This window comes from Symsagittifera roscoffensis, chromosome 1, assembly GCF_963678635.1.
Source record: "Symsagittifera roscoffensis chromosome 1, txSymRosc1.1, whole genome shotgun sequence".
In the NCBI taxonomy this organism is placed as follows: domain Eukaryota; kingdom Metazoa; phylum Xenacoelomorpha; order Acoela; family Convolutidae; genus Symsagittifera; species Symsagittifera roscoffensis.
This window is the reverse complement of record NC_087062.1, coordinates 21,433,257-21,448,922: the sequence shown is the minus strand read 5'-3', so window position 1 is coordinate 21,448,922 and position 15,666 is coordinate 21,433,257. Positions and strand designations below refer to the sequence as shown.

Genomic DNA, 15,666 nt, shown 5'->3' with positions numbered 1-15,666 from the left:
TTAGCCATAAAAGGGTCTTTATGATTTATAAGAGCTCGGAAAATCAGTTTGGTGTACGTAAAAAAAAAGTCGATAAAATTTTTCAAATTTTTTGAATACCCCTCCTCGAGAAAATCCAAGATCTCACCTGCCTTAAGCAGCAATGATACCTTGCTCAATTTCAAAACAATACAATTGATCAGACCTTTTTTTAATACAGGTTGAAAATTCTTTAGCGTGGCTAATTAGAAATTTTGCGCGAGTGAATTGGGTTTTTGATGGGTAAATTAAACCTGTAGCATTTCTAAATTTGGAGTTTGGCTGTACTAAAAGAGATGTTGTACAACTAACATAAGGCCTTGGTGCGATTATGTCAAAATTTTGGTTCAACCAAACGATATCATCGACGCGACTAAAGTAAGGGTTCGGCACTGCTATACTATGACTTTGGCTTCGGTGCGACTTAGAGAAAACTTTGACTCGATTAGTAAAAAAAAATTGAGCAATGAAGATAAGATTTTGGTGCGAATAAGTCAGAAATTTCAGTGAGTCTGTGTTTTTGTCGATGCGACTCTGACAATAGTTTGGCATAAGTAATTTCAGACTTTCGCCCGAATTCTATAAGTTTGGCGCGTGTCGGCTGCGTGATTCTAGCAACTAGTTTCAGGTTTCTGTAGAGCTAAGATATGACTTCCGCGCGACAACCATAACCCTTTGGTTCGAGATAGATCCGTGACTTTTTGCGTGACTTAAATACGACTTTCGCGAGATTGAGTTAGGCGTTTGATCGAAGAATTTGAGAGCTGAAGCGAATAAACTGCTAAAATCAAGGCATTAAAACGGAAGAAGGTCCACTAACGGTAAGCAGTCTTTTCGAATCTCAAGTCTTTTCGAATTTCAACCGGGAAGAGTCTTTCTTTTTTTCAATCACTCAACATGCCTGATTTTTGAGTATCTTTGAAATACTACAAGAAAAATGCCTCATTGCTTAATCTATCCATACTACTATGAACCATTTGTGATCACTTTTTACTTCAAAGAATAATTTTTCTCCTCTTTTTAGGCACAGAAACACAGTCAGAGTTTTAAAATACTTTTGAAAAACAAGTGCATCTAAATTAATATGATTGATTTTTGTCCCCCTTAAAAACATCTAAATTGAATATAAAAGTGACAATTTAGGCATGTTGATAACATCTAATTTTTCTTCGTCTGGATAACCTTTATTGTCCCTTTATTCAGCCTTACGCCACATTATTTCACAGAATTAATAATCTTAACAGTTTCTGAGTTGATCAAAATTTGTTAATTTTAATTTGCTATGTTCTTTAATACCTCAAAACGGTTGGTACAAGCACCAAAAGTTGGATCTACAAAGTATTAGAAGCTTGAACTATTTTTGCTGGCTGCTTACATATCTCTAGCATTAAAAAATGATTACGAGGCAAAACTGCGAGTTTTGTGAATTTTAAGCATATACCGCAACAGACCAGAAACAGAATTGATGCAGAATCTGCATTCTTGCTACTTTTCTTTGATTGTCATTGCTGCTTTGAATTCCAGGGACAAAAAACTAAAAATCTGTATTGCTGAAAATTGCTCCCAAAGTAGGCGATTGTGGAATCCGCAACAAAATTTAAGGAATATTGCACAGTTTGTCGAATCGACAAGCAAATAATAATTTTTATGTTTTGTAAACTTAAGCTTTTGTGGAATCCGCAAATTGTGAGTGGATCCAGCAAATTGCGAGTGAATCCGCGAACTGTAATAGGGGTCTGTTTAAAATTGCGGAATCAATTTAGAGTTGCGAAACCCAGAACAACTAGCTAAATACGCTCGTTGCGAAATCCGCATTAAAATTGATGTGCCGACTAAGATTATGAAACAAATATTTGTACGAGGTGTCCATAGAGTTTTTGATAGTGGAATCTACCTACAATTTGGACAATCTTTAAAGACTTGTCTCTGGACTCCACTGACTTAGAGACACCAATTTGAGCGCTTATCCAGATCGCAGTTTCATCTCGTAATGAAGATCTTTTTTTTTGCTACTCAAACTTTTAACAAATGATTCAAAGCTGCACTGCATAATTAATTCCAACTTCTGTAGTATAAGTACTAAGACAATTTTATTTTGATAAAAATATAGGACTTAACTGATTTGAAAAGCAGATACAAGATGAAACGTTTGATATCAAGAGCATATTTGATGCTTAGCTTGTTCAACCAAAAAGGGTCTGTTTTATTGATTCAATTTATTGATCAATTTTTTTGATCAAACAAAACCATAAATAAGCGATAGAAAAGAAGCAGATGCGTCTAAAAACGGGCTGCAAAAATTCCACTATACTAATTTAGTTTTGTTTGCAAATGTTCTTGTAAATGTAATAAAAATTGTGTCCTAATTCCTAAATTGTGTCCTAAATATTAATTACTAACTTTAATATTTTATCATAAAGATTAGTTAACCCATTGGAAGCATGCTTTTTTGTTTTCCAAAAAAAATACGACAAGTTGCGTTTTGTAGAAATTTTTATGGGCTCACATCATCGACCAGGTTAGTTTCATCAGCATCACTGGGTTGAAACAAATCGAAATAGTTACAAAAAGAAAAACCTATTGGAAAACGTTTTTATGAACTATTGAACCATACGAAAGGTCATTACCTTTGAAATTTGATTGGATCAGGTTGAATTTGTGAAAATAATCTAATTCTAGATGACAGAAATCTACGCAACCATGGAAATATGGAAACATCTCAGTGGATTACCAAAACATAACTCTTTTCAGTTAAAACTTTTTCATTCGATGTCTTTTTCTCAATTTATGATCTTGTTTGTTGGATATCGCAAGGTGTGGAACAATTGAAACATAAATAATCAACAATAAAAATTTCAGTATTATGCAAAATATAATATCTAATAAAAATATTAAAATATCAAAAATAGAAAATTTAAAAAATGATTTTCGTTTCTTTTTCTTCAAACTTCGTCGGCTTGATTAAGACTATTGGTCTCTAATCCAGCCATAGAATGCTTCCTGTTTAGCTTCTTCAGGTGCTTTCTGTGCTGTAGTCTGGCCCTGTTTACAACTGTGTAGCATCTAAATAAATTAACCAATGATACATTTTACTAGTTATATTTAACAAGTCTTCATTCGGCGCGCTTTTTTCGAAAAAAATTCCATTAAATTTTAAACTTCAGTTGGGATCGATGCTAAATTGCCGGATGCAAAAATAAAGCATAAGACCATTTTATTACGCGTAAATGATGTGATTTTTTTATTCTATCTATTTTTTTGTTTCCGCAAAAACTGGGACAGAACTTTGTGTAAGGGCGAGTTTTCTGAATGCCTACTATCTCATAGAAACCTCGTAGAGTTTGAGTGTGGTATCATAAGCGCTTCCAGTTTTATTTACGATTCCAAAAAGAGAAGTAAAAAAAGTTAAATCAATGGCGAGAAAATTGGTACGAATATACTTACGCTTTTCAGACTCCATTTTCATTTATCGCGGTGGAGAGGAATATAGCTCATTAAATTTAATTAGTGGGGTCGGCATTCAAAACTTGCTACTTAGAGCAAGTTTAAACATACTGAGATTGTTTTCATTTCAGTCTCAACTTCAATTTGCTTTTTTTACCCAATAAAACGTCCTAAAAATCCGTCAAATTTTTTTCCGTTTTTTTTAGTGATTGGAACATTCTGTGATGTTTAAACAGGAACTGGTTACCACTAACTTAATGAAAATAACAACCAATAAAAGTCTTTTGACTTTGCAAGTATACAATGGTGACTAAACAATGGTTCAAAAACCTAACCAACCTTTCTAGGCCTAGTAGCACTGCGCAAAGGAGCATGGCCAGCGACCACACACTATACTCGGAGAATTTGTCAACTATTGTCACATTTCCATCGAGCCAAGCAAAATTGATCCTAGTTTGACCCCTGATCACGTTCTCAGTTGAACCACTCTGAAAAGTCAAAACCAAAGCCGTACTATCTGTTAGCTGAATACATTTTTTAAAATTGACTATCCTTTTTTGCATTTTCTCAGTGCAGTTGCAATGGTGATTTAATGCACTTTAAGGGTTATATAGATCACGAAGTGCTATATCGTGCGACTGGTCTTTGAAGAAGATGGTTTTGCCAAAGAAATTATTGCATCAATCAAAAACGAGGAACTGAAATAAAAACCGATCAGAGCCCTGAAATACGCTTCGAATACCAGTCGTTTTTTATTTGCCTTTTCTATCGAAGTTATTATTGCGATCGATCCGTCGATGAGGGAGGTTTGTCATTTATTGAATGATCGTTTTTCTGATTCGAAATCTGAAAACCTATATTTTTATGATTTTCCTAACCATAAATCAACGACTTGTCACATCATCTCATTCCCATAGTGCCTATTTAGGGTTGTTCTGATGCCAATAAATTTTCCCAAAACTGTCCAAAGCTGATTGATTTTCATGTTTTACTAAACAATCTGATTTGCTAAATTACGAGTTCTGAAAAAAATTAGATGATTTTGATAGCCATTCGAATTCATTATTCAGTATAAAAGAATGAAAATCAATCAGCTTGAGACGGTTTTGGGACATTTCTTGGGAAATTTTAGGAAAACCATAAAAATGTAGCTTTTCAGTAACAAATTGAAAAAAAGTGTAGCAAAATTGTCAGGGATAGTTAGGGAGATTAGCAAAATTTTGCTGAATTGTCGGATATCGACTTATAAAGCAGATTATTTTTATAGAGCAGCAGGTGGCGCAGATTTTGAATCACTCGACATTCTGCCCGTGATATCATCTACTCACAAGTACGTCGATGGTGGATGAGTTGAGTTTGTGTTGGACGTAGAGTTCTGTCTTCCTCAGCTGGAGACTGCTGTAGAAGTTGCAGTGCACCCACACCTGCACCTCATTCAGGAAGGAACTGTTCACCAACTGCAGACGCTCGGGCTTACTCATCCTACGGTGTTAATAAGTGAAAAAAAACAGTCATTGCAAAATTATAGGGTTGGTGATCATTGGAGGAGGTTTTGTGAAACATTCAAAACTGCGTTTTTTAAATATAAATTTATTTGTTATGAGAGTTAAATTTGTTGTAGCTGTTCTTACTTAATCCATGTGTTTTTGATCTGTTCGAATGGTTGCATAAGGATGACGAATGTGAATCCGACCACTGGGTCACGTGGGTGGTCGCAGATGAGCACCTCCCTCTGAGAAGCACCCCAGTTCACTGGAGTCTCCATCAAAATCGCATCTAAAATCAAAATGAAACAAAGATAGCCATGTTTCATCAATCAGTTTGATAACACGAAAAGGTGAATTTATAAAAATAATAAATAACGGTGGTTTTTGCGATTCGATTCGGCTATGATTGAACGCGGTATTTTCACCCTGTTCGAAGTGCTCATTTTGTGTTTTGACCGTCTCGACCGAATGTCTGTGCGTTTCGTCTGTGCTCGACCCCAGCCGTGCTCGATCAAAAAAAATGTGTTTATACTGTGCTCGACCAAAAAAATGTTCTGACCCGAGCAAAATATGTTTATACTGTGCTCAACCGTGCTCCACCCAATCAAAGTATGTTTCAAAGTTTCAAGCGTGCACGAAAAAAAATACATAGATACTGAACTATTTTGCCATTTGCGTCTGTTTTACAGTTTTGCGAGCAAAAAAAAATCCGACTAAAAAAAAAATTTTCTCAATCTGCTTACTTCAAGTTTTGACTGTGCTCGAGATATGTTTCAACCGTGCTCGAGGTAGGTTTCGAATGTGCTCGAGGTATGTTTCGACTGTGCTCGATGTATGTTACAACTGTTCTCGAGGTAGGTTTCGAATGTGCTCGAGGTATGTTACAACTGAGCTCGAGGTAGGTTTCGAATGTGCTCGAGGTATGTTTCGACTGTGCTCGATGTATGTTACAACTGTTCTCGAGGTAGGTTTCGAATGTGCTCGAGGTATGTTACAACTGAGCTCGAGGTAGGTTTCGAATGTGCTCGAGGTATGTTTCGACTGTGCTCGATGTATGTTACAACTGTTCTCGAGGTAGGTTTCGAATGTGCTCGAGGTATGTTACAACTGAGCTCGAAGTAGGTTTCGAATGTGCTCGAGGTATGTTTCGACTGTGCTCGATGTATGTTACAACTGTTCTCGAGGTAGGTTTCGAATGTGCTCGAGGTATGTTACAACTGAGCTCGAGGTAGGTTTCGAATGTGCTCGAGGTAGGTTTCGACTGCGCGCGGTATGTTACAACTGTGCTCGAGGTAGGTTTCGACAGTGCTCGAGGTCTCTTGCAACCGTGCTCGAGGTAGGTTTCGACTGTGCTCGAGGTATCTTTCAACCGTGCTCGAGGTATGTTTCGACTGTGCTCGACGTATGTTACAACTGTGCTCGAGGTAGGTTTCGACTGTGCTCGAGGTATCTCTCAACTGTGCTCGAGGTATGTTTCGACTGTGCTCGAAGTAGGTTTCGAATGTGCTCGAGGTATGTTTCGACTGTGCTTGATGTATGTTACAACTGTTCTCGAGGTAGGTTTCGAATGTGCTCGAGGTATGTTACAACTGAGCTCGAGGTAGGTTTCGAATGTGCTCGAGGTATGTTTCGACTGTGCTCGATGTATGTTACAACTGTTCTCGAGGTAGGTTTCGAATGTGCTCGAGGTATGTTACAACTGAGCTCGAGGTAGGTTTCGAATGTGCTCGAGGTATGTTTCGACTGTGCTCGATGTATGTTACAACTGTTCTCGAGGTAGGTTTCGAATGTGCTCGAGGTATGTTACAACTGAGCTCGAAGTAGGTTTCGAATGTGCTCGAGGTATGTTTCGACTGTGCTCGATGTATGTTACAACTGTTCTCGAGGTAGGTTTCGAATGTGCTCGAGGTATGTTACAACTGAGCTCGAGGTAGGTTTCGAATGTGCTCGAGGTATGTTTCGACTGTGCTCGACGTATGTTACAACTGTGCTCGAGGTAGGTTTCGACTGTGCTCGAGGTATCTCTCAACTGTGCTCGAGGTATGTTTCGACTGTGCTCGAAGTAGGTTTCGAATGTGCTCGAGGTATGTTTCGACTGTGCTCGATGTATGTTACAACTGTTCTCGAGGTAGGTTTCGAATGTGCTCGAGGTATGTTACAACTGAGCTCGAGGTAGGTTTCGAATGTGCTCGAGGTAGGTTTCGACTGCGCGCGGTATGTTACAACTGTGCTCGAGGTAGGTTTCGACAGTGCTCGAGGTCTCTTGCAACCGTGCTCGAGGTAGGTTTCGACTGTGCTCGAGGTATCTTTCAACCGTGCTCGAGGTATGTTTCGACTGTGCTCGACGTATGTTACAACTGTGCTCGAGGTAGGTTTCGACTGTGCTCGAGGTATCTCTCAACTGTGCTCGAGGTATGTTTCGACCGTGCTCGAGGCATGAATCAACTGAGCTCGAGGTATTTTTCAACCGGCTCAAGGTATGTTTTCAACCATACTCGAGGTATGTTTTGACCGTGCTCGATGTATCTTACAGCTGTGCTCGAGGTAGGTTTCGACTGCGCTCGAGGTATCTTTCAACCGTGCTCGAAGTATATTTTGATTGTGCTCGAGGTATATTACAACTGAGCTCGAGTTATGTTACAACTGTGCTCGAGCTATGTTTCAACCGGCTCAAGGTATGTTTCAACCATACTCGAGGTATGTTTTGACCGTGCTCGAGGTATGTTTCGACCGTGCTCGAGGTATGTTTTGACCGTGCTCGAGGTATGTTTCGACCGTGCTCGAGGTATGTTTCGACTGTGCTCGAGGTATGTTTCGACTGTGCTCGAAGTAGGTTTCGAATGTGCTCGAGGTATGTTTCGACTGTGCTTGATGTATGTTACAACTGTTCTCGAGGTAGGTTTCGAATGTGCTCGAAGTAGGTTTCGAATGTGCTCGAGGTATGTTTCGACTGTGCTTGATGTATGTTACAACTGTTCTCGAGGTAGGTTTCGAATGTGCTCGAGGTATGTTACAACTGAGCTCGAGGTAGGTTTCGAATGTGCTCGAGGTATGTTTCGACTGTGCTCGATGTATGTTACAACTGTTCTCGAGGTAGGTTTCGAATGTGCTCGAGGTATGTTACAACTGAGCTCGAGGTAGGTTTCGAATGTGCTCGAGGTATGTTTCGACTGTGCTCGATGTATGTTACAACTGTTCTCGAGGTAGGTTTCGAATGTGCTCGAGGTATTTAACAACTGAGCTCGAAGTAGGTTTCGAATGTGCTCGAGGTATGTTTCGACTGTGCTCGATGTATGTTACAACTGTTCTCGAGGTAGGTTCGAATGTGCTCGAGGTATGTTACAACTGAGCTCGAGGTAGGTTTCGAATGTGCTCGAGGTATGTTTCGACTGTGCTCGACGTATGTTACAACTGTGCTCGAGGTAGGTTTCGACTGTACTCGAGGTATCTCTCAACTGTGCTCGAGGTATGTTTCGACTGTGCTCGAAGTAGGTTTCGAATGTGCTCGAGGTATGTTTCGACTGTGCTCGATGTATGTTACAACTGTTCTCGAGGTAGGTTTCGAATGTGCTCGAGGTATGTTACAACTGAGCTCGAGGTAGGTTTCGAATGTGCTCGAGGTAGGTTTCGACTGCGCGCGGTATGTTACAACTGTGCTCGAGGTAGGTTTCGACAGTGCTCGAGGTCTCTTGCAACCGTGCTCGAGGTAGGTTTCGACTGTGCTCGAGGTATCTTTCAACCGTGCTCGAGGTATGTTTCGACTGTGCTCGACGTATGTTACAACTGTGCTCGAGGTAGGTTTCGACTGTGCTCGAGGTATCTCTCAACTGTGCTCGAGGTATGTTTCGACCGTGCTCGAGGCATGAATCAACTGAGCTCGAGGTGTTTTTCAACCGGCTCAAGGTATGTTTCAACCATACTCGAGGTATGTTTTGACCGTGCTCGATGTATCTTACAGCTGTGCTCGAGGTAGGTTTCGACTGCGCTCGAGGTATCTTTCAACCGTGCTCGAAGTTTATTTTGATTGTGCTCGAGGTATATTACAACTGAGCTCGAGTTATGTTACAACTGTGCTCGAGCTATGTTTCAACCGGCTCAAGGTATGTTTCAACCATACTCGAGGTATGTTTTGACCGTGCTCGAGGTATGTTTCGACCGTGCTCGAGGTATGTTTTGACCGTGCTCGAGGTATGTTTCGACCGTGCTCGAGGTATGTTTTGACCGTTCTCGACTATGTTTTAAGGTGATATAGTTAGAGGAGCAACATCATAACATATGGTTTGAACGAGGCTGGGTTTTTAATCATTATATACGGGAAATAAAATATTGAAAAAGCCTTCCAAAGCAAAAGTTTCCCCAATCAATTGGCTAAAAAACAGAGTCAACGTAAAAAGGATGGAAACGGCCTAATACTTATATATATATATATATTTATATATAGCAAGATACTTGATAAACATAGCAAGAAAGTATGAATTCAAAACGGAAATAGAGTGTTGATTCAATGTTTAAAACCACCTTTCTCGCATTCGTTGAGTACGGGGTCTGCTTGTTCTGGAATTCATTATTTATCATATTTCCTGCGAAGGAGAAGAATTTTTTTGTCTTACTGTTTGCGGAGCAGTTCCACTATTTTCTCTTTTTTTTCATTCCATCAGGGGCGGATCTAGAGTTTTCTCGGTGGGGGGGGGGGGGGGGGGTTATTTTCAAAAAAAGTTTCGAAAATTTCAATGACCACACTCACTATGAAGACCCTGTTCTTCTATAATTAAAAAAAATACAGGACAAAAATACCTTTTGGACATTATTTTAGAAGGGTTTGACCAGAAAATTTTTCTGGATGGGGTAAAATAGTATCAAAGGAGGAACCCTTTGGTTAGTGAAGGGGTCGAGTCCCTGATAAAGAGAGGCCTCCCCCAGCCCCCGGCCTCTCCCTTCAATCTGCCATTGAATATTCCATGTGAATATCTTTCTCGAGAAAAAGTTTTTGTTTAGTTTTAGTTGATTGAATGGGAAAATGGAGCTGTGATTTTGACAGCCCTTCTTCTCAACTCAATCTGTGTCGGGATATCGATTTAGGAGTTAAGAATAAGGGATTTTTCAGCAAAATTAACTTTGAGTATAGCCTAGATTTAACTACAAAAATAACAGCTCTAATAGAGAATTTGATTGGAAATAGAATAATTTAGGTTACCGATAGCATTCAAATGCAAACCCACAAAAATATAATAAAACTAATTTTGTTTATGCGTTGACTGCACTGTTTTTTGTACGGTTGATTGAACGGTTGCTCCGCAGGTGTATTACGGGTAACTAAAAAGTCTCATTTTGTAAAAAAAAAAACTTCTTGATTTCACGAAATTGCGAACTTGTAATATTGATAAATAGCCGTGATTTTTTGCGATTCGATGAGAATCTATGAAAGACTATTTTAAGCCTGTCTGAACACAGTCCATCACTGTTATTCTTGCAATTTTTGAAGAAAGAGACAGAACATTTTTGCTCGGGGTGATTTTTTTCTCACGAGAAATTTCGACGTTTTAACCAGCATTATTTGACAAATTTGCATTGTAACTTGCGAAAAGTTTTGTTATCCTGAGCTTGAAAGTAAACGATTATTTACCTGTAACCCTTTTTCCCAAAATTAGGAGGGTGTAAAAATTAACAAATTGGCCCATGTGGAGCAGTCAACACGCTACATAATTCATCCTATTAACACGAAAGCGGAAATTTAATCCGGACTAGAAGTCAATCCAAATTTAAAACTTTGCTTTATTTAAAAAAAAAACATCAATGTGTAATCTATATATAGCGTGTGTAATCTATGTGTAATCTATATTCAAAAAAATCTCATCTTTTTGGAGAGCTTCAGCCATTTTTAAAAAAACAAACACTGTTCTGTGGATCTTAAAAAGTTGTCGGAAAAGTCAGGACTTCGTTTGATACGAGCAGTCTTGTTCGCTTTTTTATTGTTTTTTTTTCTAAATTATGCTATACTTTTCGAAGTATAGGATTTTTGTTGCGACTTTCGAAATAGACGGAAAATTTATGCTCCGGTATTTTTTTCTCCAGACAAATTTCAATTATTTGGCGAATAATTTCTGCAGTTTTCAAATACTCTTTGAATTTTTTGTTTTTTGAGCACCATTTTTAGAAATCATACAATTCACCAGTGTTTTTGTTAACTTATGGGGATTTATAGATTGCGCGATATTTTTCGTGCTGTTTAATAGTAGATAGAGATTCAATTTTTAAACAAATTGAAATAAGCAGGCATGTCATTCGATCTAGTTAAAATTTTTTCATAAGCTAAATATATCACTTTGCACTGAGCATAGCGTGTGGGAAGTTGATTCGAAAAAAACTCAAAAAAAAATACCTTTTTAATGTATTTTTAAAATTTTTTCGCCAGTTTTTTTTTTTAGAAAAAACACTGCTCCATAGACCATAAAAGGCAGTCAAAATAATCAAGCTTTTGCCCTGAAACGGGCAGTCGAGTTGCTTTTACTATTGAGTGGGTTTCTTGTGGTGATGAAAATTTTAAAACTCAGAAATATTTCAGTGTGGAAAGTATGCACTCTTTGATGAGCTCTTTGTAGATCTAATACCAAATGAAAAATACGCTGTATAAAGAAACATGCACCGTTTTCATGTCTTTGTTTTTCAAACGAAGGCTTTCGGATTTAGATTTTCTTAACATTTGTAAATCTCTGTAAATTTCGTCCCCAGCGTGGCCTCATAATCATTCTAAACTAGAGCCAATAATGTAGATAGAAAACATTATGTGGAAGCTGATGAGCACACTATGCCAATCAACTTCAAACCCCATGTCATAGCCTACAATTAATTTGACTAGAAAGCAAATTTTCATCTTTCCTCCGAGAACTTTGGGGCGAGGATCTTGATGTGATCTCAGTTTTTATTTAGTCTTGAAAGAACCAGGGTTGTTGGTATGTATACCTGTGCCGTCTTCTATTGATGAGTTGAGTCTGAGAATGTTGTCGCACTCGTAGTACCTCATCATTGTCTCGACTGACCCATTCAAACACTGACAGTGCTCACTCACTAAGAAGGGTGTGACAGCCAGGTTTATGGAGTCATTGGCCACGGCTTGCATGATGAACCCAGTGAAGATTATCACTAAAAATAACATAGAGATGTGCTACCCGGAAAAGCATGTACTACCTACAATAATATACTACAAAAAAGTTTTAAAAAATAGCTTTTTTTGAAATGAAATTTTTGACTGCTAAAAATAACTGCCTACTTTTGCATGTTAATTCTACTGACCAATTCCATGAATGGCTACCCGTTATGATCCAATTTTTTTTTAAAAAAAATTTGGACCACATCACGTAACCCCCTCATGGAATTGGTCAACAGAACTAACTCGAAAAAAATAGCGTTATTTTTGCAATATTTTTCATTTCAGAAAGTGTTGTGAGTTTTATATTTTTGCTTTCTCTTGACAAACGTGATAATAATATGAAGAAAAACATGGAGCTCTGAAAAACTTGATTGTAGGCCACTAGTATAAAACTCTATTTCACAATCACCTCATTGTCAGACTCAAAATCCATCGAAAGTTTTAGTACAAGTAACAAATTTGTCTGAATTATTCGCTTCGCAGTTAACGTAGCGTACCTGAATATCCAACCCAACTCGTCCGTAAGCCTTCAGTAAAAAAGATGATCAAACTCGTAGACGGTGCTAATTGACTCATAGTTTTTTAACCGGACTTTTGCGAGGACGGTAAACATGAAACTTGATTATCCATATCAGAATTGGGCAAGATTGGTAGATTTGCACTGTCTGTGCTTGAGATGAAATATATGAAAGCGGATGTTGATATAATAAAAACTTTACCTGAGCTTTCGTGGAATCCATTTGTGTTGCTGTAGAAATTAATGGAGGAGACAGGGTTATCTGTAGTTCTGATGAAACTTCTGATCTGCTGGACAATGGTGAAAACCAGAAGCAGGAAAAAAGCCAGACTGCAGACAATAATTGCCTTGTAACAGCTCATAGCTCAAGGAATTCTTGAATGGTATCTCCTTCTATGACACTATTTTTCAGTCCTAAATTAGCAAGTAGTAACTTAACGAGACTGCTCGTATCATGGCGAAGCCCTGAATGTTTCGACTGCCTTTCAAGGTTTATGAAGCAGTAGGAACATAAAAAAATTAATGTAATATAATGTAATGAAAAAATTTTTTTCTAAAATTTGAAATTTTTATATGAAATCATCCCCCCACACGCCATTTAAAGTACCAAAGAGCAGATTTCGCTCATTGGAACAAATCAATTATGGCAAATGAGCTTCTTTAAAACAATTTGGAACGATTTTTAAGACGGATTAAACCTCCGCTTACGCGTTAATAGCGCGAAACATATCGCGCGTTAATTGTCCCCAATTGGCCAAAATGGCAATCTTTAAACCCCCGTAACTTTACGAAAAATGATCACAGGTGAAAAATCTTTTCAAATTTAAGCTCAAGACAACAATACCTTTTGAATGATATAAAAAAATTCCGTCAAAAATGGCTAGTTAAAAAGTCGAAATTTGTCTGAAGAAAAAAAACCCACCCCGAGCACAAATATTCCGTTACTTTCGTATCGAAAGTCGGAACATTTACATTTTTTATTTTAAGATTGCCAAATTCATCCCCCCATCCCCCCCCCCCTCTCACACGCCATATAAAGTACAAAGTCATAGATTTCGTTCCTAGTAACAAATCAATTATGGCAAATAATCTTCTTTCAACCAATTTGGAACAATTGCTAAGACGGATTAACTCTCCGCTTACGCGTTAATAGCGCGAAATATATTGCGCGTAAATTGTCCCAAATTGGCCAAAATGGCAATCTTTAAACCCCCGTAATTTTATGAAAAATGATCACAGGTGAAAAATCTTTTCAAATTTAAGCTCAGGACAACAATACCTTTTGAATGATATAAAAAAATTTCGTCAAAAATGGCTAGTTAAAAAATCGAAATTTGTCTGAAGAAAAAAAACCCACCCCGAGCACAAATATTCCGTTACTTTCGTATCGAAAGTCGGAACAATTACATTTTTTATTTTAAGATTGCGAAATTCATCCCCCATCCCCCCCCCCCCCTCACACGCCATATAAAGTACAAAGTCATAGTTTTCGTTCCTAGTAACAAATCAATTATGGCAAATAAGCTTTCTTCAACCAATTTGGAACAATTGCTAAGACGGATTAACTCTCCGCTTACGCGTTAATAGCGCGAAATATATCGCGCGTTAATTGTCCCAAGTTGGCCAAAATGGCAATCTTTAAACCCTTATAAATTTACGAAAACTGATGACAGGTGAACATTTTTTTTCAATTTCAAGCTCAGGACAACAATACTTTTTGAATGACATAAAAAAAATCAGAAAAAAACCACCCCGGGAACAAATATTCTGTTACTTTCCTTACGAAAATCGGAACAATAATACTTAAAAATTGAAGTGATGCACTTAGATGTAATCTGTGAAAATATTCAATTGTAGAACATCCTCTGTCTTGAGACCACTTTTTAAATGTCGCTCAAAACCATCTGCCTTGATAAAACTCTATCAAAAGTTGATGAACTTGGACCACTCAAGAATTTTTATTCATTTTTTGGCGCTTCTGTCACTTGAGAATTAGCAAGAGGGAGATTTTCTGTTTATAAAAATAGCAATTGTTCATGATAAGGTCCACCAAAGTTGCAATAAACAAAAATGCGATTCCAGAAGCGCATCTTTCAAAAATACTAAAAAAAGATTGGTGGTAAATGATGCGGAAATCGATTAAACAGAATGGCGCCAAAACATAGCAAAAACTTTAAGGATCAAATAGTTTTTCATCTTCATGGATAAAAGTAGCAGCAATATAATAACCAATCAAGCGAAGCGATTAACGCAAAAAGTTGTGACGAAATCAAAACTAACTATATGATTGTATAGAGAGCTATGCAATTCTTTTTATCGTCTGTCTTTATGACAGAAGCGGCCGGTTTTTGAGGGAACTCTTACTTTTATAAAAGTTCGCAGTTTATCAAAACCTTAATGTATCACCAGGAGAATTTGTTATCTTCAAAATTCAAAATTAGCTGAAAAGTAGCAGGAAACCATTTTAGCAATATTAACAAAAAATCATTTTTGTAATTAATTTTTCAATAGTGGTCATTTTAAATTTTGCCAGATGCTTCTTTTTGCTTACAATGCAATCCATTCACCACCAAAGTGTTCACCACCAAAAACTTTACAAGCGTAAGATAACTGATTCATATCTTTGCTGCTGGTTTGGTGGCAATTGAAAACTCGAGAACTTTCTATGATGTAAGAAATCGGGCGGATTTAGCAAGGGGGTGGATGATGGCAAACGTTCCTTTCCTCAGGGTTTCCGCCCCTCGCCACCCAAAGGGTCCTCCTTGGTACTACTTTACAGCATCTATTTTCGTTTTACCAGCCCTAAAAAAATTCTAAATTCGTCTTTGGCGCCAATTTTTTTAAGATCATTTATCCACGAGGGATAGGACCAACATACGAGCTGTACAGCTCATCACGGCGAACCGCTGTTGTGCCCCTGTTTAAGAACCACATGCAATTTTTTTTTTGGTTGAACTACATGCAATTTATTCGTATTTTAAAGGGTAGCGCGTGCTGCAAAAACGCAAATTTTTTGTCAAAACTTTCCAAAAAGTGTACAAAAGTTGTCTGCG

The 15,666-nt window shown here is 37.9% G+C and overlaps 1 protein-coding gene across 5 annotated transcripts in view; it reads right to left on the bottom strand.

Moving 5' to 3' along the window:
* Positions 1–2,762: 2,762 nt before the first annotated feature.
* Positions 2,763–15,666, bottom strand: part of LOC134855496 (uncharacterized) — a 70,878-nt gene continuing 57,974 nt past the window's right edge. For 4 of the 5 annotated variants that reach the window (XM_063872068.1, XM_063872046.1, XM_063872054.1 and 1 more), the window contains 6 exons: positions 12,816–13,027; positions 11,910–12,089; positions 5,094–5,238; positions 4,791–4,944; positions 3,802–3,950; positions 2,763–3,081 (listed from right to left, as the gene is read on the bottom strand). In XM_063872068.1, coding sequence (XP_063728138.1) covers positions 2,961–3,081; positions 3,802–3,950; positions 4,791–4,944; positions 5,094–5,238; positions 11,910–12,089; positions 12,816–12,975 — 909 coding nt within the window. In that variant the 5' untranslated portion in view covers positions 12,976–13,027 and the 3' untranslated portion in view covers positions 2,763–2,960. Of the gene's footprint in view, positions 3,082–3,801; positions 3,951–4,790; positions 4,945–5,093; positions 5,239–11,909; positions 12,090–12,815; positions 13,028–14,416; positions 14,728–15,666 lie in introns of those variants that run through there. The other variant, XM_063872061.1, reaches the window with a different exon arrangement.